Source organism: Balaenoptera acutorostrata, chromosome 3 (assembly GCF_949987535.1).
Source record: "Balaenoptera acutorostrata chromosome 3, mBalAcu1.1, whole genome shotgun sequence".
Taxonomy (NCBI): Eukaryota; Metazoa; Chordata; class Mammalia; order Artiodactyla; family Balaenopteridae; genus Balaenoptera; species Balaenoptera acutorostrata.
Genome location: NC_080066.1, coordinates 71,005,074 through 71,030,079, shown reverse-complemented (window position 1 = coordinate 71,030,079; position 25,006 = coordinate 71,005,074). Strand labels below are relative to the sequence as shown.

Here is a 25,006-nt window from a genome sequence, read left to right as displayed (position 1 = left end):
TTTTTTTTTTTTTTTTAAACATAGTCAATTATTTTTAATAACAATAAAAATGGAAACAAACTAGATTTCTATAGTTGAAAAAAGTTGCTTCTGAAATGTGTCCAAAATAAATTTAACTACTGGCAGATGAACGTATTCAGAGGGTGAGTGAAGGGTTCCTCTCAGAGGGTTGACTTGTAAATCATTGCTGGGGACTAAATAAAATTTTTACATTTTTTTGTCAGGTCCAATAAAGCACTGGCTGATTCTCTGGATAATGCAAATGACCCCAACGATCCCATTGTCAACTGGTTGCTTCGATCAATGGCTACACAAGCCATGTCTAACGCACTGTATTTTTCCACTGGATCATGTGCCGAGGAAGAGTTCCATCACTATGGTGAATGATAAAATTTTACTGTGTGCCCATAACCTTGAGCAAATTGTTTAAAAAGTATGTTTTTTTTGTTTATTTTGATTTTTTGGTTTATTTTTGAAGGTCTAGCATTAGATAAATATACTCACTTTACCTCTCCAATAAGAAGATACTCAGATATTATAGTACACCGACTGTTAATGGCAGCCATTTCAAAAGATAAGAAAATGGAAATTAAGGAAGATTTGTTCAGCAACAAAGATCTTGAGGAATTATGCAGACATATCAACAACAGAAACCGAGTAAGAGGGAATTTTTAATTATCTTACCCATCATCTCTTTTGCTAACAGAATATCAGCTTTATTGTATAGTGGAATGAAGTACCGTATATTCTAGCAAAGTAAACTCTAGAATTCTTTCAACCAATGAAATAACATGAAAAATCATAAAGTTTGTTGAGTAGCTCTCAATACATTTACAAATGTTCTGAAGTGACTTAATGTGGATTTATGAGATTTACCACGGGTTAGATGTTTTTCCCAAAATGTAGAAATGTGAAAGATTATCATCTTACTACCCAAAGATAATAACAATTCTAGACATGCTTTTTATTTATAAAATTATCCAATCATACCTGCTGTTTGAAATCTGCCTTTTTTCACTTAACATGTTATTGATAGCACACAATGTCAATATAGTTACATCATTGTTTTAGAAACTGCTTTGCATTCTATTTTATATTGTTGCTAGTGGCCATGTTGTACAGCTTAGAACTAGACCATTTGGTGATACATAAGATTGGAAGCTACCTAAATGTTTAATATTATTTTCTGTATCCAGAGTTCTAGTTTGATACTGTGCAACATTATAGCCACTAGTCACGTTGGTTTAAATTAAAAGTTCAGTTCCTCTGTCACACTAGCCACATTTCACGTGCCCAACAGACATGTGTGGCTTGTGGCTACCTATGGGACAACACAGATACAGAACGTTTCCATCATTGCAGAAAGTTGTTAGGCAGCACTGTTCCAGGCAATCTAGTTTACAACCATCCTTGTGTATATACTTTTACAGACTTCTCACATTTTACCTGGATAAATCCCTGGTAATAATGAATTGCTGAGTCAAAAGGGCTGCACAAATAAAACTTTCATACCTATTACTAAATTGCCCTTCAGAATAGTAGTTCTAATTTGCACTTCTACCAGCAGGATTTTGGTAGGACAGACTTGAAAATAAAGGTAAGACATAGACCTGGATACTTTTCCTCTTCCTGAATGAACTACAGACAGTTTTTAAATAACAAACAAGTTGTTTTCTTAAAAGAATTAAGTTTCTAAGACATTTTTGAGGGAATGATAAAGGGTCCCACAAAATTGACTTAATTCATAATAGAGAAGAATGTTTGTATTAATAGTTTTCTAGAACCTAGCCTTTTTTAAAAGACATTGTTTCTGTGGGAATATGAATCACGTTTCTTCTGGGGATGTCAGGGAAGTCCATCATCACGCTTTGGGGTTGTGCTTCTTCTTACAGGCAGCACAGCATTCTCAGAAGCAGTCTACAGAGCTCTTCCAGTGCATGTATTTTAAAGACAAAGACCCAGAAACTGAGGAGCGTTGCATATCTGATGGGGTTATTTATTCAATTAGGACAAACGGTGTGCTTGTGTTTATACCAAGGTATGTTACTTCTAACACAAGAGTTGTTTCTTAAGAAATCATGGTTAACCTTAAAGTATAGACATGGTATATAAACGGTACATTAGATATAATTTATTAAAGCATTTATTTTAGCAACTGTTTTGTAGTTACCATATGTACATAATGTAATAATATATAATTCATTATGTAAGTATAAATGGATATTAGAATCTAGTACATCTGTATCAGTCTTAGAGTTTTACTTTGTTATTTAGCAAAACATTTTGTTTCCATCTGCTCAATGAAATAGATATTTGGAGGTAAATCAGATGAAAAGTTCTTTTTTTTTTTTTTTTTTTGGAAAAGTTGTTTTTAATCTATGAGAAAAACTAGCATTCTAGATAAGTATACAAAATCTGCATACTAAGAATATCTCTGGATTTTTATTCTGACAATGATTCAGGTTTGGGATTAAAGGTGCTGCTTATCTAAAAAATAAAGATGGTTTGGTGATCTCATGCAGCCCAGATGGCCATTCTGAATGGAAACCAGGATCCCTTCAACGATTTCAAAACAAAATCACCTCTACCACGACAGGAGGGGAATCTGTTACGTTCCATTTGTTTGACCACGTAACAGTAAGTCTGTATTTATATTACCATGTAACAGTAAGTCTGTATTTATGTTAAGAATTGCTTTCACTGCAAGGAACAAAGACTGTGATTTAGTAATATGCATTTTCTCCTCTATGACAGGTGAGATTATCTGTACAGGCCTCACGTTGCCATTCTGATACAATAAGGCTTGAAATAATAAGCAACAAACCATACATGATGCCAGATACAGAACTTTTTCAGCAGAGTTCCCTCTTGCTAAAGAGTGATTTAGTGAAAGAAGTAACTAGATCTGTGGAGGAAGCTCAGCTTGCTCAAGAAGTCAAAGTAAATGTCATCGAGAAAGATTATCAAAAATATTGCCAAACGAAGGGAAGAAGCCTGTACACACTTCTAGAGGAAATAAGAGACCTAGCTCTCCTGGATGTTTCCAACAGTTATGGAATATGAAACTCTTCTTACTTCATTAAAAGACCTTTGTCTTATGTGAATGTTTTACCTTCTTTTAAACATTAAGATATAATTTTCTGCGTCACCCAATGTCACCCAATCCCTGAGTGGGATTGGGTAGATATTTCAGATATTTGTGAAATGTTTTCTTATCATTAATTTAAGTTGCATTAAATAAAGTACAGTTAGGTCACTATGGAGAGTGGCTTTTCAGAGATAAGTAGATACTGAATCCTGGCTCTGCAAATCATGTTGCTGGTCTTGTTAATAAACCCAGAATTGACTTTTGGTTAGCTTGTCTCAAATCCATTCTTTTATAGTATTAATTTTTCCAGTAATTGCTACACTGGGCCATTTGGGTCATAGGCCCCTCTGACATCTGCCAGATTAACTTTTCAGTCACCTTCAGAAAATAAGCTCCGTCCTGTCCACGTATCCACTTTAAAACTCCCTATTTCGCATTTGACTCAGTCACCCCTGCTGTCCCCAGCACCAATTGGGGATAGGGCATAGGGAGCGGGGTGGGGTGCACTGGGTAAGGTCTGTTCTCTCAAACCTCCCTTCCCACCCTCTCTTCAGATGATGAGTTGCATTGGACTTGCCCTTGCTGGAGACTTGTTACTTAGCACCATCGCTCTGCCAGTCTTCCCCCCAAAAAGCAACCTTCCCATGTCCTAGTTTGTAAAAACTAGCTTTGCCTTTCCCTCTCCCCCATGGGAACCTTTAAACTTGATTCTCAACGTGGTACTTTCTATCTGCAATTACCCCTCCACCGAGTTGATAAACTCAGGCAGGAAAAACTCCAATTAAGTCCTCCCACCATGTGGCCCTAACACTTCAGCCTCATATTCACCATTCCCAAATCTCTCATTTCCTAGATTTTCATTTCTATATTATTGTACATGTTCTTCCCAATCCTTGGCATCTCCACCGAATCCTCCCTACATGCTCTGTGTTCCCCATTATACTTTGCAAGTTTCTCTCCAACTAACTAGTCAGTATGGTACCAAGGAGCATGTGAACTTCCATAGCACCTATGCAGGCCAGGCAATATATCAGCTTTTCACGTGACCCTTTAAGTATTAAAGTGACTCCTCAAAAGACATGTAAACACATATAACAACTGTGAACATTTTACCAAAAGTGTAAAGTGTAGAACTAAATAGCAATGAGAAAATTTTATAAAGCCTCTAGGGATAGTTTGTGAGCTTTTTATTTAAAAATAAAAGAACATTAGCATTTATTAGATATTTACATCTTAAAACACCACCCAATTTAGTAAAACCAGGGCATTCAATGGCACACTAGCAGTGGAAGCTACTTATTAACTACCAATCATTTTTACAAGGTCATACCTATATAAAAATAAACACTAAGGAGAATAAATAGACAACGAAAGTGAATAAGAAACAAGTATAAATTATAAATAATACCAGATTTTAAACAGGAATCTATAAAAGTTTCACTATATATGGATTTTCACTCAAAGTAGGCAAAATGCATAGTCATCTCAAATTTGGAAGATAGCAAGTTAATAGATTTTCTCATTTGAGGCCTATCCAACCTCAGTAATATTTCTAGATGAAGCCTTAAGTTACTATTATATATTTTAAAAGGACTGGTCCAGTTGCATCTTCTCTATTTTTAATTCCTCCTCTTCATTTACAGTATTGGCAGCAGCATCATTATGTGGATTGTCTAGAAGGTCTTTGTTAAATCCATTTGATTCTTCCTCCTTTTGCTCCTCACCTGTACTACCCTCTTCAGGTGTCTGTGTACTGGGTGTGTTCATTAACAAGTCTGCAAGAGAAATCATTATTATTCATTACAAGCACCTGATCCAATCTTACCTAATACAAACTTCTTCACAAGTTTAAATCAGTAGAGATGAAATCTACGATCACTTTAGTTAATATTAATTATAATAACTTTCTTCCAAATAAAGCCATTTTTATACATATATAAAATCCATTCAAAATGCAAGTCTTGAACTCAGACGTCTGAATCACAGTCAAATGCAACTGTTCTCATTTAAAAAAATCACTACTAGAGAGAAGTTTTTAAAAATCAAATGTTCTTATGAGATACATGTCAAAGTGATCTACAGTAAAGAACATTTAAGATACTCATTTCTATTGAAAAATTTTAAAGTCATATAAATATCTTTTTTTTTTAATTTTTATTTTTTTGGCTGCGTTGGGTCTTTGTTGCTGTGCACGGGCTTTCCCTAGTTGCGGTGAGCGGGGGCTACTCCTCTTGTGGTGCGCGGGCTTCTCATCGTGGTGGTCTCTCTTGTTGCGGAGCACGGGCTCTAGGGCGCATGGGCCTCAGTAGCTGTGGCACAAGAACTCAGTAGTTGTGGCTCATGGGATCTAGAGCACAGGCTCAGTAGTTGTGGCGCACAGGCTTAGTTGCTCCATGGCATGTGGGATCTTCCTGGACCAGAGATTGAACCCATGTCTCCTGCACTGGCAGGCGGATTCTTATCCACTACACCACCAGCGAAGTCCCTTAAAGTCATATGTTATAAATAGAAGATGAACCTTAAAATGCTTATTGCCACATAAACTTTGATAATGACAGCAAGGAAGAACTGACATCAACAATAGTTGTATCTTCATTAAATTTTTCACAAGGTAGTATAAAACATCCATTTGTTAAGTTAAAAATTAAATTCATCCTGGACTTCCCTAGTGGCACAGTGGTTAAGAATCCTCCTGCTGGGCTTCCCTGGTGGCGCAGTGGTTGAGAGTCTGCCTGCCAATGCAGGGGACACGGGTGCGAGCCCTGGTCTGGGAAGATCCCACATGCCGCGGAGCAACTAGGCCCGTGGGCCACAACTACTGAGCCTGCGCGTCTGGAGCCTGTGCTCCGCAACAAGAGAGGCCGCGATAGTGAGAGGCCCACGCACTGTGATGAAGAGTGGCCCCTGCTCGCCGCAACTGGAGAAAGCCCTCGCACAGAAACGAAGACCCAACACAGCCATAAATAAATAAATAAATAAATAAATTAAAAAAAAAAAATCCTCCTGCCAATGTAGGAGACACAGGTTCGATCCCTGGTCTGGGAAGATCCCACATGCCGCGGAGCAACTAAGCCCCTGCACCACAACTACTGAGCCTGCGCTCTAGAGACCATGAGCCTCAACTACAGAAGCCCGCACTCTAGGGCCCACGTGCCGCAACTACTGAGCCCACATGCTGCAACTACTGAAGCCTGCACATTCTAGGGCCTGCATGCCCCAACTACTGAGCCCATGTGCTGCAACTACTGAAGCCCACGTGCCTAGAGCCCATGCTCCGCAACAAGAGAAGCCACTGCAATGAGAAGCCCGTGCACTGCAATGAAGAGTAGCCCCCGCTTGCTCCAACCAGAGAAAGGCCGCGTGCAGCAACAAAGACCCAATGCAGCCAAACAAAAATAAATAAATAATTAAAATTTTTAAAAAAGAAACTTAAAAAAAAAAAAATTAGTGCTCGCTTCGGCAGCACATATACTAAAATTGGAATGATAGAGAAGATTAGCATGGCTCCTGTACAAGTATGACACAAAAATTCATGAAGCGTTCCATATTTTTAAAAGAGTCATGTACCACAATGTTCATTGCAGCATTATTTACAACAGCCAGGACATGGAAGCAACCTAAGTGTCCATCGACAGATGAATGGATAAAGAAGATGTGGCACATATATACAATGGAATATTACTCAGCCATAAAAAGAAATGAAATTGAGTTATTTGTAGTGAGATGGATGGACCTAGAGTCTCATACAAAGTGAAGTAAGTCAGAAAAACAAATACTGTATGCTAACACATATATATGGAATCTAAAAAAAAATGGTTCTGATGAACATAGGGACAGGACAGGAATAAAGATGCAGACGTAGAGAATAGACTTGAGGACATGGGGAGGGGGAAGGGTAAGCTGTGCCAAAGTGAGAGAGTGGCATGGACATATATACACTACCAAATGTAAAATAGATAGCTAGTGGGAAGCAGCCACATAGCACAGGGAGATCAGCTTGGTGCTTTGTGACCACCTAGAAGGGTGGGATAGGGAGGGTGGGAGGGAGACGCAAGAGGGAGGGGATATGGGGATATATGTATATGTATAGCTGATTCACTTTGTTAAACACCAGAAACGAACACAACATTGTAAAGCAATTATACTCCAATAAAGATGTTAAAAAAAAAAAGAAAAAATTTAAATTCATTCTAACTGGAAAAAAATCATAATAATACCACTGAATAATTTTCACTTGATAATTCATTATTTTGGGTGAAACTTGTTTTACAACATGTAATCTTCACTACTTACTGTAATTCCTATTTTCCCATTTCAAAAGGAAAAAACTGGATTGGAAATTGACAAAGATAAATGCGACTGTGCGTGCTTCATTCAAAACCAATTTGCAATTATTTTTAAATATAGTTTTAACAAACTTGTCTAGTTTCCAAACCCACAGTCTGTTTAAAAAACAGCAAATTTTAAGGCAGTTTTAAAAGAGACAAGGGAATCAACAAGAAATCAAACATGACAGCTCACAACAGAAGTGAAACGCTGCAATAAAAAGCATTTTTGGACCTATTCATGTCACAACAAATGGCTCTAAAGTCCTCAATGGGTACAGAGAATTTTATATGTTTAGGAAAGTACCACAATAATGTTTTAATTCTCATAAAGATAAAATTATATGTCATATGTTTTAAGGAGTCAGGGAAGAATATGTTTTCGAAAGATCCAGAATCAATTTTAAATGATTAAAACAATTTTTTAAGAGACACTCAGCTACCCAGAAAACCGTCCTGGACTCATATATTCTTTGAGGATTCCAGCTAGCTCTCACGCCCACTCTCTCTCAAATATACATAAGCTTAATATACTATATCACATTTATCTATTCCTAGAGGTATTTTATTTTGGGGAAGAGTAAAGAAGTTAAAATTTCTAACATGTCCTTGGTATATTAATGGTAGCACATAAAATCCAGCATAAAATTTACCATTTCCTAGGGACTGACTATTACTCAGTAGCTTTGCCTGTCTTCTTTCCAAGGCCAGTTGTTTATTTCTCTCAATTCTTTGTTGTTGTTCTTCTGTTAGGCTTCTACTAGACTCAGAAGCGAACTTTGCACTTTCAGATGAGTTTGTCAGAAAGGGATCTAACTCGGTAGCAGTTACATCATGGCCATTATTTTCCCCTACTTCATCTGCGGCAGAAAAGAAAAAATTAGTACATCTGTAGTGTTAAACTAATTAGAAAAAGAGCTTATGCAGCTATTAACTGAAAACCAGTTTAAAGCAACAAGGTGCCAGACCTGAAGAAACAATTTGAGGTATGAGAATGTTACAAATACATGCTTGATTCAAACAAGTAGAAGGAATATTTATTAATCACTTTAAAGAGGCATTTTAAGTCAAATGGAATACTAGTTTAAAAACATGCATGAACAGAAAGCAAAAGTTCTTAGTTGCTAATAAAAGAACTTAAAGAATCCAAAGTATATCCTTGTTGTGTTTTTTATTTATTTATTTATTTATTTATTTTTGGCTGCGTTGGGTCTTCGTTGCTGCATGCAGGCTTTTTCTCTAGTTGCGGCGAGCGGGGGCTACTCTTCCTTGCGGTGTGTGGGTTTCTCATTGCGGTGGCTTCTCTTGTTGTGGAGCACAGGCTCTAGGCGCGCGGGCTTCAGTAGTTGTGGCTTGCGGGCTCTGGAGCACAAGCTCAGTAGTTGTGGCACACGGGCTTAGTTGCTCCGCAGCATGTGGGATCTTTCCAGACCAGGGCTCGAACCCGTGTCCCTTGCATTGGCAGGCAGATTCTCAACCACTGCGCCACCAGGGAAGCCCTATCCTTGCTTTATATTAAAAACATTTTAGTAGCTTGCCATACTGTCTGTATGATACACAGTAATGATTTTATATAGGCTATTTTTTGTGTACGGTAAAACTGAGACACAAAGTGAAAAAGGGGATGAAATTTAGAGATCTGTGGACATATTTCCAAGTTAACTTTTTAAAAAATTCAGTGCTCTCTACATGATTAGTCTTAATAAATTCTTAAAGCCCTGTACACCTGTTATCTCAAAGTAGGATGTTCCTAAAATGATCCACAGGGTATGAAAAGTAAATACTAGATCTTCCATTTACATTTCATTTAAGAATTACGAAAAATTAAGTTTTACTAACTTATATTTAAAAGAAGAACTGGCAGTGACAAACTATCACTTATCCATATGACAGCTAATCATCTGGTCTCTAAGCTACCTTCAAGACAGCAAGCTTATACGGTGGAAGGGTGGAATTGGGTCCTCACTCATTTTTTAATTTCAGCATACTATGATACACAGCTAATTCTGACTACCCAGTTAAGCAAACTGACATACTATCTATTTTAACGAAAACAACCCTAACAAAATGCACAAGTGGTAGCTTTAAAAGATTTTTGCGAAATAACAAAACACCTGTAGGTAGAAGATAACAGAAGTACAAGCAAGAGCTAAGAAGATGGCAAAGCTGACACTTCACCTTCTCTCTGTATCATTCACATTATGGGGTTAAAAAAATAATAAATAGGGCTTCCCTGGTGGCGCAGTGGTTGAGAATCTGCCTGCTAGTGCAGGGGACACGGGTTCGAGCCCTGGTCTGGGAAGATCCCACATGCCACGGAGCAGCTGGGCCCGTGAGCCACAACTACTGAGCCTGCGCGTCTGGAGCCTGTGCCCCGCAACGGGAGGGGCCGCAATAGTGAAAGGCCCGCGCACCGCGATGAAGAGCGGTCCCCACACCGCGATGAAGAGTGGCCCCCACTTGCCGCAACTAGAGAAAAGCCCTCGCACGAACCGAAGACCCAACACAGCCAAAAATAAATAAATAAATAAATAAAGTAGCTATAAAGGGTGGGGAGAAAATTTAAAAAAAAAATAATAATAATAATAATAATAATAAATAACCTCATCAGATCTGACAAGTGGGCCAAAAAAACTTCATATCACCAAGACCACCATTTGAAATATGAGTTTACAGTTACTCTTGTCCTATGTCCTATGTACATATTGTACAGTGAGGTATTAGCTAATGCCAGTAAAAACCATCACAACTAGCAAAACATTTAAAACATAAAAACAAACCAGTGAGGTTTAAAAATCATGTATTTAATCCAGCATTTTACAATCTAAGCCCCTTTTGAGGTTTCTTCCTTAATGGTGAAAGACAGAAAGCCATACACTTTTCCCTCCTGATACGGAAAAAAATGTGTCAAGAAACTAAAATAGGGGCTTCCCTGGTGGCACAGTGGTTGAGAATCTGCCTGCCAATGCAGGGGACACGGGTTTGAGCCCTGGTCTGGGAAGATCCCACATGCTGCGGAGCACCTGGGCCCGTGAGCCACAACTACTGAGCCTGAGCGTCTGGAGCCTGTGCTCCGCAACAAGAGAGGCCACGATAGTGAGAGTCCCGCGCACCACGATGAAGAGTGGCCCCCGCTTGCCACAACTAGAGAAAGCCCTCGCACAGAAACGAAGACCCAACACAGCCATAAATAAATAAATTAATTAATTAAATTAAAAAAAAAAAAACTAAAATACATTCCTTTGTCAGGAAATATTGATGGAGTACATTTAGAAAACATTGCTGGAAAAGTTAAGAAACAAGTATTAGAACCAATTATGCAATATACAGGATTTCTAATATGCTTCACCTTATAGGGCTTATAGGATTCTGAATTAATAGTAATGAAATACATAAAAAACTATTCAATATTCTTCTGTGAGCCATGAAAGGAAAGATCTCTTCAACAGTAAATGACCTCTTTAGTACAAACAATGTCTTACAGAATATCCATGTGAATATAACCACTTTTGACTAGGATAAAAGTGGCATTAAAAAAAATGAGAACCACACATGAAATTCATTCACTGCCACATTCATAGGCAAGCTATTGTGGCAAAGAAGCTAAGGCCAGAAATATTCAATGTGCTACAGGATGCCATCACTCTGGTACATATAAACTAACAGATAAACAAACTACATAATAATTAAAGGGAAATAAGAGCTATTTAAAAAAAGCATAGTGAAATCAGGAATGGGGCTGGGGGTCCAATTTTAACAGCGTGGTAGGGGAGACTTCACTGAGCTGACATTTGAAAACAGTTTGACGCGGGTGAGAGAGTTAGCCATGCAGATTTAGGGGCAGGAGGGAGGGCAAAGGACAGTGTTCAAGGCAGAGTGCAAAAGCCTTAAGACAGAAATATGCCTGGAAGGCTCAAGGAACAGCTAGGACGCAAGTGTGGCTGAAGCAACGGAATAGTAAAGATACCGTCAGGGAGGCAAGAGGAATGGGATGAGGACACAAAAACAAGATTCTATAGGGCCAAGTAGGACAATATAAAGACTGTGGCTTTTACTTTGATTGAAATAAGGAGCCACTACAGGGCTTTGAGCAGAGGAATGACATGATGACACGTGCTAAAAATATAAAAATATAAAAGCTGACTAATTTTAAGTAAAACGATTGCAAAGGGGCAGATGAAAATTTGCTAGTAAACTTCAACAAAAGTCCTTGCACTGGTGAGTGAGACTGAAAGATGAATACCAAGATTTACTAAGTGCAGTTAATGATGCTCTACTTCCATTTGGGTTTATGCATCTTAGAAGGGTTAAAACCAAGATTTGGGAGAAAAAACTGAATCTACAACCAAACCTTCAAACCACTGATCAAAAAGTATTAGCTCGGGCTTCCCTGGTGGTGCAGTGGTGGAGAATCTGCCTGCCAATGCAGGGGACACGGGTTCGAGCCCTGGTCTGGGAAGATCCCACATGCCACAGAGCGACTAGGCCTGTGAGCCACAATTACTGAGCCTGCGCGTCTGGAGCCTGTGCTCCGCAACAAGAGAGGCCGCGATAGTGAGAGGCCCGCGCACCGCGATGAAGAGTGGCCCCCGCTTGCCACAACTAGAGAAAGCCCTCATGCAGAAACGAAGACCCAACACAGCCATAAATAAATAAACAAGTAAATAAAAAATTAAAAACAAACAAAAACTATTCCCTTAAAAAAAAAAAAAAAGTATTAGCCCAAAATTTTCGGTAAAAATTATTCAATAGAATATTCAATCATATTGTTCTTACTTTAAAACTGTAATGTTAACATCAAAAATGTACATTATATATCGTATCAGTACCGCAGTACACGTGTTAGAAAAATAAAATGTTCAAAACATTTTTACTGTTGTAGTGCCTCATGCACTAGGTCTGGAGACTATTCTCTTAGGATACAAAGCAAACAGATTCAACAACAAACAAGGCTCTCTGATACAGGGCTCCTCTATGTACCCTGTACGGCAACTTGCCTGTAATTCCATGAATGGTGCCACGTTCGTTTATGCCTCTGCGTAAGTGGCTGCCTCTATCCAAAATCACCTCTGCCTAACCTCTGCTGCTTATCATTCAAAGTACTTGTGACACCTCCTCTGTGAAGCTTTCCCCTCTCTTACCTAGCTTTCCCCTCCCCTAGGTAAAAGTAACTGCGTTCTCCTTTGCCCCGTACACTGTCCCCTGTTCATCTCCAATTACAGCACCTTGCAGACTACTGGCATGTTACTAGTTCACGGTCTGTTAGCCCATGAAGCAAGGGGTCTGATCGCATTCATCTTTATCCCTGAACCTTTAGCACATAGTACGCAGCTCAAAAAGTTCGATGAATAAGCTAACTGACCCAGTAGTACATGTTGTGGGATTTAGACTGTAATAACTAATTCCTTTCCATCTATCAAATCCCATGCCATCAATTCGTACCATACCTTACCAAATAATTAAATCTTGGATTATTTAAATCACAATCCTTCACACTTTTAAAAGCAGTTTATAAATAACTTTGGGGGATTCTATATGGAGCCTGTATTTTCTGCTACGTCTATTAAATTTTTTAAAAACAAAAAACAAACATGTATGGAGCCATCGCACAGAAAATCTGATAACTATACAGACCCTGTCGGCAGGAACCATATGTTTTGATGTGTGTGACTGCCTATGGTTGCATTGTACAACTAACAAATGCAATCAATACCAGGAACAGTCACATAGGTCTAATTAAAATCCTATATACAAGAGCTGTACTCTTGTGTGAGACGTGACCTATTTCATCATCAAATTGTTCTGCCTAATTTCTCAGAGCCACTTTTTTATAATGGTGGACATGTATATGAACACTGTTATCTTGTCATATATTTTTATTAGCAAGCACTACAAAGGATCAATGCGTCATCATCATGAGTTCTCAAAAGCTCATGTTCTGTGGCTAAATATATTTTACATCTCTTAATGGCATACCACCATGTCTTTAAGAAACAAATATGCACAACATTCTAGACGTACCAAGGCATCTTAACTCATTCCTATTTACTGTACTTTAATTATATACTCAAAATAGACTAAGAACCCAGTCCTGTAACACTGCCTACCCCAACTAGATCCATTTCTAAAAGCAAAATTATTATAAAGTAGATAAACCTATATTCTTACCTTTATTGCTAACAAAATCTTCATGTAAAATAGGGAGATCAAGTCGAATTTGTTTTAAACAGGTCTGAAAATAAAAAACATTTTTATATTTTCACTTAAATTTGGGGGAAAACGGTCATTGATTTTATTATTAGTTTCAAAAAAAGTTGTTCAAATAGCTACTATTAATTTTCCTTCTCTCTACTAAGACTGAAAATGAAGACCCCAAAGAGCTACTTAGCCTCACTAATCTATCCTTATACAATTTAGCACTGTGAATGATATTCATAATAATCTCAATACCTACCTGAACTTCCTTTTTATTTCCCAGATATTCAACTCTGTCAATAAAATCTTCAAATTGCAGTTTAGGGAACAGCCTATGCGCCCAGTGCTCCATGTGTCTGATTAGTGTCTTCAAGTCCTCAGCCTGGAACATAAAAATAAAAATGCTAAACAGGAGACTCATTCTCACAACTGACCTTGTCAGCAGATTTTAGAACTGAATAAGAGTACCAAAGTCACTGGTGTCCTTTTATATTTATAAGGTTAATAAACTTTTAGAAGAAACTTTAAGAAGAAAAATATTTATCAAGGGCTTAGAGCAGGTGTCCCCAACCCCGGGCCGTGGACCGGTCCACAGTGGGTTAGGAACCGGGCCGCACAGCAGGAGGTGAGCAGTGGGCGAGCAAGAGAGCGAAGCTTCATTTGCCGATCCCCATCGCTCACATTACCGCCTGAACCATCCTCCACACCCCTCACCACCCCACGTCCCCCGGGAAAAACTGTCTTCCACGAAACCAGTCCCTGGTGCCAAAAAGGTTGGGGACCGCTGGCGTAGAGGACTGCAGTCTAACAGCACTGGATAGATTTTTAAACATCAGAGGAAAAAAGAAACCCAGTATGAAAACTTAATAAAAGTTAAAAGATAATCACATGTGTCTTTTCAGACCTATAAATACTTGAAAATAAACTTCAATAAAATATGGCAAGATATCTTTTAGAAATAACTACACAAACTGACAGGTCTCTAAATGATATACAGAAAGCATTGAGAATCAGCTCTGTGAAAATATATTCAGAAATCCCAAGGGCAAAGTACCAAAGACTAGCAACAACAGTGTAAACATTCTCAGACCACAATACCTCTCTATATTTGAAATTTCAATTTAACATTAAAAAATTTTTTTAATGAAAATGAAAAACAAAGTTTAATAAACTGGAGTAATAAATGAAAAAAGTTCCAAATTCCTGATTTCACTGTACAATATTTTTAAATTTTCTTATAGTATTTTAAAATAGGAGACTGGTTAAAAGCTCTGGATCAGACTGCATAGATTCAAATCTAAATTCTACCACTTAATAGCTGTGTGACTTTGAACAAATCACTTTACCTCTGTGTGCCTTTTTCTTCATGAATAAAACGAGAATATACATACCTCATTGGGTTGTTAGGAGGATTAAGTAATACAAGTAAAGTGCCTGACACAAAACAAGTCCTCAAATGTTGGCAATTATTGTTTGTGGTGCTATTTGACCTTGTCTAAGAAGCTAATGGTTAAAACAATCAACTCTACCAATAACTCAATATGTAATGCTGAGAACATAATGTCATTTCATTCTCATTCTGATAAAGATAAAAGTTCTTTCAAAAGTTCAATCATTGGGCTTCCCTGGTGGCGCAGTGGATAAGAATCTGCCTGCCAATGTAGGGGACACAGGTTCAATCCCTGGTCCGGGAAGATTCCACATGCCGCGGAGCAACTAAGCCTGTGCACCACAACTACTGAGCCTGCACTCTAGAGCCCGCGAGCCACAACTACTGAAGCCCACGCACCTAGAGCCCGTGCTCCGCAACAAGAGAAGCCACTGCAATGAGAAGCCCGCACACCACAACGAAGAGTAGCCCCTGCTCGCCGCAACTAGAGAAAGCCTGCGCACAGCAACGAAGACCCAATGCAGCCAAAAATAAATAATAAAATAAAAAATTTTTTTAAATTAAAAAAAAAAGTTCAATCACCTATGACCATTTTCCAGTTGTTGGGGTTGCTGATCAGCCACCTCACAATATCACATTAGACCCAAGGGACAGAGAAGAGAAATACCTAAATACAGTGTGAAGTCCCAAGTCATACATGGAGAGAAAAGCATCGAGGATTCAGCTTCGTTAGAAAATAGTAGAATTTTCAAAGGCAAAGTACAGAAGACTAGACAAACTCAGAGCCCAACCTCACCCAGTGAAGGAACACAAAATATTTATCCTTCGTATAAGTTTATTTATCTTTTAAAGTACTTATTATGAAAATGATGAAGACGTCATAAATTCAAAGCACCAATTCATCACTACTACCTGAAAATTTCAATAACAGCAATGAATTAACCAAGCTGGGCATGGTTTTAAAAATCTTGATTTATGTTTAGTTTTGTGGCAAAATAGGACACAGGCTTATATTCTCCCTTCCTGTCCACCGAAACTAAGCAAATGTACTACAATTTTTCAGCCTCCCAGGTTTGAAATCTTGGGATTAATTTTTACTTTTGTACCTCCCAATCACCTCCAAGTATTATATGTTGTTCATCCCTCTACTATTACCCTATCCAGGCTATTTTACCTCATTCCGCTGGTAGTGAAATAGCCTCTGAATTGCTGTCTGCCTCCAGCTGCTTCCCTCTTTCCAACTATCCTGAATACCACACCAAGATCATGCTCATGCTGTTAATGTTACTCTAGCTGGGCCATGCAATGGAAAGTCAACGCTCTGCCCTTAACCACTGGCAGTGGAGGCTTAAAACTCTAAAACTCAGTTTCCTTCACTAGATAATGGGACCAACACCTACCCCAGAGGTTGATAATTAAAGAATATAATTGAAAATACTTCATAAACTGCAAAGCTCTACAAAGATATCATCTGCAAAAAATTGTATCTGCGCACTACATGATTCAAAGAGAATTTTTAAATGTACATTTGTGCAGAGATTTACAGTTCCTAAATGTCTTCAAATAGTGTCCTTTCTACTACATCATAGTTTCTAAAGAGATATGATGATGAATGATGGTATCTGTGAAACATTCTAAGATTCATAAGAACATGATAATGGGCCCACAGTCTTATTGATATTTTAAAAAACAAAGGTCTAGGGCTTCCCTGGTGGCGCAGTGGTTGAGAATCTGCCTGCTAATGCAGGGGACACGGGTTCGAGCCCTGGTCTGGGAAGATCCCACATGCCACGGAGCAGCTGGGCCCGTGAGCCACAATTGCTGAGCCTGCGCGTCTGGAGCCTGTGCCCCGTGACGGGAGGGGCCGCGATAGAGAAAGGCCCGCGCACCGCGATGAAGAGCGGTCCCCGCACCGCGATGAAGAGTGGCCCCCGCTTGCCGCAACTGGAGAAAGCCCTCGCACGAACCGAAGACCCAACACAGCCAAAAATAAATAAATAAATAAATAAATAAATAAATAAGAAAATCCTTTAAAAAAAAAAAAAAAAAAACAAAGGTCTAAAATAAAAATCAGACATTTCTTACCTCATGACCTTTACCTTTGAATTTTGCCTTATCAAACACATGCCTTAATGCTGGAAGCCCTCTCTCTGAAATTAATCTGTGAATAGAAATATGTTTTAAATTTCAAGTTTTCTAAAGCCATCAAGGCCCAACCAAGACCATAAGAAGAAAAAAATATTAACTACTGAACTGAGAAAAATGTCTGATCTCCAAATCATCCCAACCAAAAGCTTGTAACATAAGAGGGAAAAAATGACGGAAAGAAAAGTATAAATATTTAAGGAAATAGTAAATGTACCTCTCAGCATTCAGCTTGGGTATATTCCTTTTAACTGTTCTCTTTGGAGGTACAGGAACACGTGCTCCTCTCCCTAACTCTGGTGAAATATACCAAGATTTAATATTACTTAAGTAACTTAAGCCTCATTTATAAAATGTATCATTTCTAAGCTGTTAGATGGATAGCTGAACATGGACACCACTTTGGAACCCTATACAGACCTTCTTCAGGTTCAGCTCCTTCACCATCTTCTCTCCCTGGAGAGGCGGGAGGTGGGAATGGAGGAAAAGTTTCATCTTCTATATGCTCATAATCTGGTAGGTCAATCAAGCCATTCTCCTGTGGTTCTAGCATCTTTTCCTCTAGGGGGAAAAAAAAGTAAACATGTTTATGCATCCAAGTAGTCTTCTTATTACACAGTTAAGTTCCACTTGCAGCAAAATGCATGTGCTTCAGTCAGTTAAACCATATTTCAAACTCACACATCATGAACTAAAGTGAAGAAGGTAACAGTTACGGAAAAAAGAACAAAGTTAGAAATTAGAAGAACTGAGTTCTAATGTAGACCCTACCACTAAATAACTATATGATTTTGAGCAAATCATTTTACCTCAACTGTTGAGTTTCCCCACCATAAAATGATGATTTTAACTTTTCAGAGGGTTTCAAACTGTGGTCCAAAGGGGTGTGAAATAGCCAGGGTACAATACCTCAACCCCACTTCAACCAGAGAAGCTTTTTAAGAATACTGTTGGGAATTCCCTGGTAGTCCAGTGGTTAGGGCTCTGTGTTCTCACTGCTGAGGGCCCGGGTTCAATCCCTGCTCCAGGAACTAAGATGCCATAAGCTGTGCGGGGGGACTGAAAAAGGAAAAATAAAAATACTGTTTACATATTGGTTTTCCAGTAAGGTTTCCTTTGCAGAAGTGGAAATAATCCTTAAGTTGGTAACTTGAAAGAATGCTTGTCAGTACCATCTTACGTGACCTCTCAGAAACATCTGACACTTTTGACCAGTTCCTTTTTCTGGAAAAGTGTTTTTGTTGACTCCTGAAACACAGTACTCAACTGGCTTTCCTCCCTTCCTGGACACTCCTCCTGGATCTTCTTTGCAGATTCATATTCCTCTAGCCTGGTCAGTTAGTATCCAAGACTTCATCCTAGGCCCTCTTCACTCAGTTATGCACATGGCTCTAATTTATAGATGACCCATTAATTTTTTATCTCCACCTGAGCATCAAATCCGAGCTCTAAATCCCTACTTCTCATTTTACAGCTCTAAAATTTCTCAAAGCCACCTATAACTCATCATGTATAAAACCAACCTTCTAAATTTTCCCAATTCAATGAATGACACCTATCCAGCTCTACGTCAGAAACCTGCAAGTCATCCTTAACACTTCATTCCCCCATCCTAAATACCCTGTCCATTTTACTTCCAGATTATCCCTTGAGTCTGTCCATTTCTCCCTATTTCCACAACCACTTCCTAACACTTCTTGCTTGGATTATTCCATTACTCCTATCCATTTTGCCCTTTCAATCCGTTCTCCATATTACAGCTAAACTGAACCTTTGGAAATGTCAAGCTGATCACATTACTGCTAGGCTTAAATACTTCAATGGCTTTCTACTGCTCTTAGGATAATGATAAAACTCCAAGGCCCTGCAGGGTTTAGCACTTTCCTACTTCTCCAGACTTCACACCATTCTCCATGCTTTTTCTTTCTATCCCTCAGGCCACTAGGCCTTTACAAAAGCTGTTTCCTATCTTGAAGGCTCCTCCCTGACTCCTAATCTCTTTCAGATCTCAACCATCACCTCAGAAAAGTCTCCCCCAGTTTTCCTAAATTAAATCCTCCTATAACAAGCATTCAAAATGTCAAGTACAAGTTTTGTAGCACTTACCCAATTCCAATATTAGGTTCTATTTGTATGATTATTTGATTAATCTCTGTCTCCCATAATAGACTGTAGCTCTAAAAGGGCAATGACAAGGTGGGTCTCAGTGCTCCTCTACTGTAGCCCCAAAACTGATATACAGCCAGTGCTCAAGAAATAGTTGTTGATGTTGGTCCTCCCAACTTGAACTAGCAGAAAACCTGGGCAGTTCTACAGCCCCAAAGGAGGGCACACCTCCTAACACCGACTTCAAATGTGGCCAATAGGGAAATGCACAGGGAAGGGGCTCCTGGAGGGCAAGGCTGGGACCCTGGAGGAGGGGAACAAGGGGGTGGCCCCAGAGAGCAGAACTGAGGTGGCCAATTGAGCTTTCTCATTTCACTGCCAGGGCAGGTAGCCCAGGAATCCTCACTATCCATGTGTTTCCTGAATTCAGATAGTGAGAATTATTTTTAGTGAGTTCAGGTCATGGGTAGTGTAATGCATTTTCCAAATCTATCAGATTCCTGAGTTTGGGATAACATGAGAGTTCATGAAGGAAACATATCTCAAAAAATTATCTGAATCTGTTCAGTTCCTGAGTTTATGGATAGGGAGAGTTCTGATGGCAATGATACTTGTAATTTCTGTCTAGCAGGATTTAATAACTGCAATGGGCCACTAAAAAAAGAAAGAAAGAATTTGGTTTTTTGGGGTTTTTAAAATTATTTATTTATTTATTTATTTATTTATTTTTTTTTTTAAATTTATTTATTTTTGGCTGTGTTGGGTCTTCGGTTCGTGCGAGGGCTTTCTCCAGTTGCGGCAAGCGGGGGCCACTCTTCATCGCGGTGCAGGGACCGCTCTTCATCGCGGTGCGCGGGCCTTTCTCTATCGCGGCCCCTCCCGTCGCGGGGCACAGGCTCCAGACGCGCAGGCTCAGCAATTGTGGCTCACGGGCCCAGCTGCTCCGTGGCATGTGGGATCTTCCCAGACCAGGGCTCGAACCCGTGTCCCCTGCATTAGCAGGCAGATTCTCAACCACTGCGCCACCAGGGAAGCCCTATTTATTTATTTATTTGGCTGTGCCGGGTCTTAGTTGCAGCACGTGGGATCTTTGTTGCTGTGTGTGGGACCTTCGTTGCGTCATATGGGGTCTTCAGTTGCGGCATGCGGGATCTTTAGTTGCAGCATGCAAACTCTTAGTTGCGGTATGTGGGATCTAGTTCCCTGACCAGGGATCAAACCTGGGCCCCCTACGTTGGGAGCGCGGAGTCTTAGCCACTGGACCACCAGGGAAGTCCCAGAAATAATTGTTGAATGGAGGAATGAAGAATTCCAAAGCTTCCCCAAAACTGTACAACTACTGGAGCTAGAGGATCTCCAAAGTCTCTCCGATTCTAAACTTCCAAGACCACAAGTACATAAAAACAAAACAAAGTATCAACCATAGGTTTTCAAAATTGGAAAGGCAGTTAAAGGTCATATTGAAGTTCCTTCGGTTAGGTAAAAATGAAAAACACATTTTTCATTTTTACCAAGAAATTTTTTGAACAACGTATTCACCATTCTGTTCCACTACCTTCTGCCATTTTCCAGGTAACTTCATAATTCCATCTTCCCAAAACTTTTTATCCTTTTGAGCAAAGAACTGTTCCAGGTGCTTTTTACAGTCTTCCAGGGAATTGAAATTTTTTCCATTAAGAGAATTTTGTAAAGACTGAAATAAATGGAAATCCAAAGGTTCAATGTCTGGTGAATACGGTGGATGATTCAGAACTTCCTAGCCAAGCTGTAATAGTTTTTGCCTGGTCATCAAAGAAACATGCAGTCTTGTGGTATCCTGATGGAAGATTATGCGTTTTCCATTGACTAATTCTGGACTCTTTTCGTCAAGTGCTGCTTTCAGTTGGTCTAATTGGGAGCAGAACTTGTTGGAATTAATCTTTGGTTTTCCGGAAGGAGCTCATAATGGAGGACTCCCTTCCAATCCCACCATATACACAACATCACCTTCTTTGCATGAAGACCAGCCTTTGGTGTGGTTGGTGGTAGTTCATTTCCCTTTCCCCACGATCTCTTCCACTCCACATTATTGTACAGTACCCACTTTTCATTGCCCATCACAATTTGTTTTAAAAACGGAACGTTTTCTTTACGTTTAAGTAGAGAATCACATGCAGAAATATGGTCAAGAAGGTTTTTCGCTTAACTTATGTGGAACCCAACCATCAAAGCGCTTCACGTAACCAAGGTGGTGCAAATGATCTTCAACGTTTGATTTGGATATTTTGAGTATGTCTATCTCCCACATGGTATAACTCTGATTGTTCTCAATTAATGTCTCAATTTGGTCACTGGTCTACCTGACTGTGGAGCATCATCCAGCGAGAAATCTCCAGCACGAAACTTCGCAAACCACTTTTGACATGTTCGATCAGTCACAGCACCTTCTCCATACACCGCACAAATCCTTTTTTATGTTTCAGTGGCATTTTTACCTTTCTTGAAATAACAAAGGATAATTATGCCAAAAGTGTTGCTTTTTTTCTTCCATCTTCAATATTAAAATGGCTACACAAAAATTCACCAATTTTGATAAGTTTTTTTTAAATGCACGTTGATATTTCATTGTTTCAAATGAAGTTAAAGACAACTAAGAAGCGCTACTAGAGCCATCTTGCAGAAAAACGAACGAACTTTTTGGCCTCACTCTATCAATAGTTAAGCCTTCTGGGAAGAAATAGGGCTCACACCTTTGAGGCCTACAGGGAGCTATGAATGAGATAACAGGGCACAAACTATATTAAGTGTAACGATGCAATGCAAGGAACCAGCCAAGCCTGGGGTAGGACTTGTCAGTAAACTTGTAGTGAATAAGATAGCTCTGTCTTTAATTTCTTGACAGTGGTTGCCTAGTCTCTTTTTAGACATTTATGAAGGTCTCTTCACTTCCTCCTCTAGTCCTCAGACTCGCAGAAGAGTGAAGGTAACAAAGAAATTTAATATCCAAATTCGTTCCCAGACCCTTAGGTGTCCAACGTCCAACTTTTTCTAAGTCACCAAAACAGAAGTCCCTGTCGCCATAAGTCCTACCAAACTGACTCGATGACCTCCTTGCTACCCAGCCCTAAAACCACAAAACTTCCCATCCCATCCCTCTTCTCCGACCTCCCCTCATCCTCGCTCCCCTGTCTGTCCTCTCACTTCAACCACATTCATTCATTCATTCAACATTCACAGGACGCCTCCAGTGTTTAGAAGCCCCGGTACAGAAACTGGAGATATAAAGATGTATCTGACACACGTTCCCTTTCACTAAAAGGCCTGGTTTAGAGAGAGACAGACCCGAAACGTAAACAAGAAGTAAAAGCGCCGGCCCTGGATCCCACCGACCTCCTCTCCGCACAGGTCGCAGCCGGTCAGGCCTCCCTTCCTCTCCAGTCCCGATCAGCCCAGGTCCGTCTCAGTCATGTCCTCCTGCTTCCTCACTCCCTCCTTGCGACATCCCGGCATCCCCGCTCCCCAGCCTGACTCCCTCGGCCGGCTCTCCCCTTGGGAACTTCACTCTCCCGCCAGTCCGCTCTCACCTCGAGCAGACCGCAGCAGCCACAGGACACAACTCCGCGCAGCCGGGAAACCGTGTATCTCGCGAGACTCTCGCGAGAAGAGTCCTTGGCTTTTGGCGCCAAAAGCCTGGGCGGTGCCTACCGGACCCGCCTCCCCCAGGTCCCGCCCACCCACGTCTATCCCCACCTTTCCGGCGTCCGACCCATCCCACACTGCTTTCCCTACCGCTTCCGCCCTCCCGAATTTTTCTGAGGAGTTTAGTCCCCTTGTCCGCGTGATGTTCGAGTTCGTTATGCTCTATGCACTTCAGACTTTGGAAGTAGATCTCAGGTTTTTAGAAAACTGGGTTGTGGATAGAATATGAAGGATGGAGGCAAACAGAATTTGATGAGAAACTACCGATTCTTCAGAGTTACTAACAAAATTCCTTGAACATAAGAGTTCTATTAATTGTTGAATAATGGGCCGAGAAAAGAGGCAGTAAAGAGTTAGTGTTAGGATTGTGGACACAAGAATGTCAAAAATGTGTTACCTTTAATTTTTTTTTTAAGTGAGTCCAAATATATTTGTGCAATATATATTTGCTTGCACACACATGCACACAAAATAAATAAATAAGTGGAGATGGGAACTGGACATACGGGACAGGGTGGGATGGGTACTTAACACCATACTTTTTTGGAACATACAAATGTGTTAACTATTCAGAAAACTAAAAAAAGTTACCTTTAGCAACTATAGCATCAAGATTTGACAGACCAAGAAGATGAGTAGTGTTTGCTACATTCTTTCTCTACTTTTCTGTAGCTTGAAATATTTCATTAAAATTATAGAATAAATATGTGAAAAGAATAAGAGAAAGTAAATTGCAAGCTCTATCTAAAATTATGTATGCAAATATGTATATGTACCACATTTTCCTTAATTTTATGGTTTTATTTCTATAAATGCAAGGTAAAATATATTAAGCAATTTACAAAATTAACATTAATTTAAATGGGAAATATGTTAACTTAAAGAATCCGGGTAACTGAGGCAAGAGGCATTCTTCTAATTATCCAGATAACAGTCTATATTCTCCACTTTATGTCTAATAGAGTAAATATAAAAGCACTTTGACGGAATTCCCTGGCAGTCCAGTGGTTAGGACTCAGTGCGTCCACTGCAGGAGGCATGGGTTTGATCCCTGGTGGGGGAACTAAGATCCCACAATCTGCCTGGCCAAAAAAAAAAAAAAAAGCACTTTGAGAAATTAAGAAGTTATATGCCACCCCGCCCCCCAAAAAAGCCCAGAGCTGAAGCTCTGAGGGTTTGAATCTCAGTTTCATCATTTACTACTTGTTGACATTTGTGCTTCAGTTCCTTATTATTAATAATAGTATCTACTTCATAGAGTTATGAGGAGGATTAAATGATAGTACTTAATAAATGTTACCTATTATTATCCATATAATTGGTAAATTGTTTGACCCTTTTAGAAAATGTAAAGGCTTTGGTAATTGATTGTAAGTCTATGTGAATATAACTACCACAGTTGTAAGGCATTGACATATTAATGTCTAAGACTGTCCTCTTTTTCATATGTGAGGAATACTAGAAATATATTTTCCTTAGCAATTGCACCAGAAATATAAAAAATAACTTTCTCATAGACCATGTCATTAAAACTTTTAGAACTGTTTGATGTTTTTAAAAGTGAACAGTGTTGAAAACACATGAGCCTGTCAGTTAGAGGAGCTGCAGACGGAATTGGAACCTCTGGCTTCAGTGTGGTCGGGTTTCTCCAGTATTACCTCAACAAGCTGGGAGACCGGGTCTATATGCTGAAGAAGCTTGACCCTATGGGACAACAGACCTGCTCGGCCCATCCTGTTCGGTTCTCCCCAGATAAATATTCTAGACACCAAATCACCATCAAGAGACACTTCAAGGTGCTCATGACCCAGAAACCGTGCCCCATCCTCTGAGGATCTTTTAAAATTTCATGTCTTTTCTGCCTGCTAGCCTTCGAGAGACTTTCTGAAACCAAGCTCTCCAATCCGTGAGCCTTGAAGCCTTCCTATGACCCTTGCTCTTTGGAATCTGGTCTCATCATTGCCTTTGATCATGCTTGTTGTGAGGCAATGATGGTAGCATCCCCTTTAAAGGGAAAATGTTTGAATCTTTTCATACTTCGAATCACTCCCAGGTTATTAAAATGATTTGAAAGAGCTA

General features: G+C 39.5%; 3 protein-coding genes and 2 non-coding genes across 13 annotated transcripts in view; 3 read left to right on the top strand and 2 right to left on the bottom strand.

The window, feature by feature from the left end:
• DIS3L (DIS3 like exosome 3'-5' exoribonuclease) overlaps positions 1-3,356 on the top strand; it is a 34,730-nt gene extending 31,374 nt beyond the window's left edge. For 6 of the 7 annotated variants that reach the window (XM_007166057.3, XM_057543635.1, XM_007166059.3 and 3 more), the window contains 5 exons: positions 225-379; positions 479-657; positions 1,893-2,038; positions 2,463-2,637; positions 2,755-3,356. In XM_007166057.3, the coding sequence (XP_007166119.2) occupies positions 225-379; positions 479-657; positions 1,893-2,038; positions 2,463-2,637; positions 2,755-3,063 (964 nt within the window). In that variant the 3' untranslated portion in view covers positions 3,064-3,356. The remainder of the gene's footprint in view (positions 1-224; positions 380-478; positions 658-1,892; positions 2,039-2,462; positions 2,638-2,754) is intronic. The other variant, XM_007166058.3, reaches the window with a different exon arrangement.
• A 904-nt stretch (positions 3,357-4,260) lies between these two features.
• On the bottom strand, positions 4,261-22,891 carry TIPIN (TIMELESS interacting protein). Of its 3 annotated transcripts, none has more exons than XM_028167011.2 (8): positions 22,813-22,891; positions 17,564-17,704; positions 17,361-17,439; positions 17,084-17,159; positions 13,868-13,990; positions 13,582-13,645; positions 8,067-8,273; positions 4,261-4,863 (listed from the first exon to the last, which is right to left on the bottom strand). In XM_028167011.2, exons 2-8 carry the CDS (start codon positions 17,694-17,696, stop codon positions 4,673-4,675), a joined length of 873 nt encoding a protein of 290 aa, XP_028022812.1. In that variant the 5' UTR covers positions 17,697-17,704; positions 22,813-22,891; the 3' UTR covers positions 4,261-4,672. The 3 variants fall into 3 exon arrangements, with proteins under 3 accessions (XP_028022812.1, XP_007166123.1, XP_057399621.1); XM_007166061.3 differs by lacking the exon at positions 22,813-22,891 and adding an exon at positions 22,619-22,806; XM_057543638.1 differs by lacking the exon at positions 22,813-22,891 and adding an exon at positions 21,589-21,727.
• On the top strand, positions 6,536-6,640 carry LOC130707775 (U6 spliceosomal RNA). The gene has a single exon (XR_009007805.1). It is a non-coding gene; the product is annotated as a U6 spliceosomal RNA (small nuclear RNA).
• On the bottom strand, positions 13,004-13,139 carry LOC114238421 (small Cajal body-specific RNA 14). Its single transcript, XR_003623795.2, has one exon. It is a non-coding gene; the product is annotated as a small Cajal body-specific RNA 14 (non-coding RNA).
• A 1,616-nt stretch (positions 22,892-24,507) lies between the features above and the next one.
• On the top strand, positions 24,508-24,759 carry LOC103016358 (H/ACA ribonucleoprotein complex subunit 3-like). The gene has a single exon (XM_057542676.1). The coding sequence runs from the start codon at positions 24,508-24,510 to the stop codon at positions 24,757-24,759; it is 252 nt and encodes an 83-aa protein (XP_057398659.1).
• Positions 24,760-25,006: the final 247 nt, after the last annotated feature.

Coding starts and splice junctions, on each gene's coding strand:
- TIPIN (XM_028167011.2), bottom strand. CDS start 17,696: ATGCTAGAACCACAGGAGAATGGCTTGATTGACCTACCAGATTATGAG. Junction 13,991..17,083: donor TCAAAGGTAAAGGTCATGAG/GTAAGAAATGTC, acceptor TTTATGTTCCAG/GCTGAGGACTTGAAGACACT. Junction 4,864..8,066: donor TAGTCAGTCCCTAGGAAATG/GTAAATTTTATG, acceptor TTTCTCTTGCAG/ACTTGTTAATGAACACACCC.
- LOC103016358 (XM_057542676.1), top strand. CDS start 24,508: ATGAGCCTGTCAGTTAGAGGAGCTGCAGACGGAATTGGAACCTCTGGC.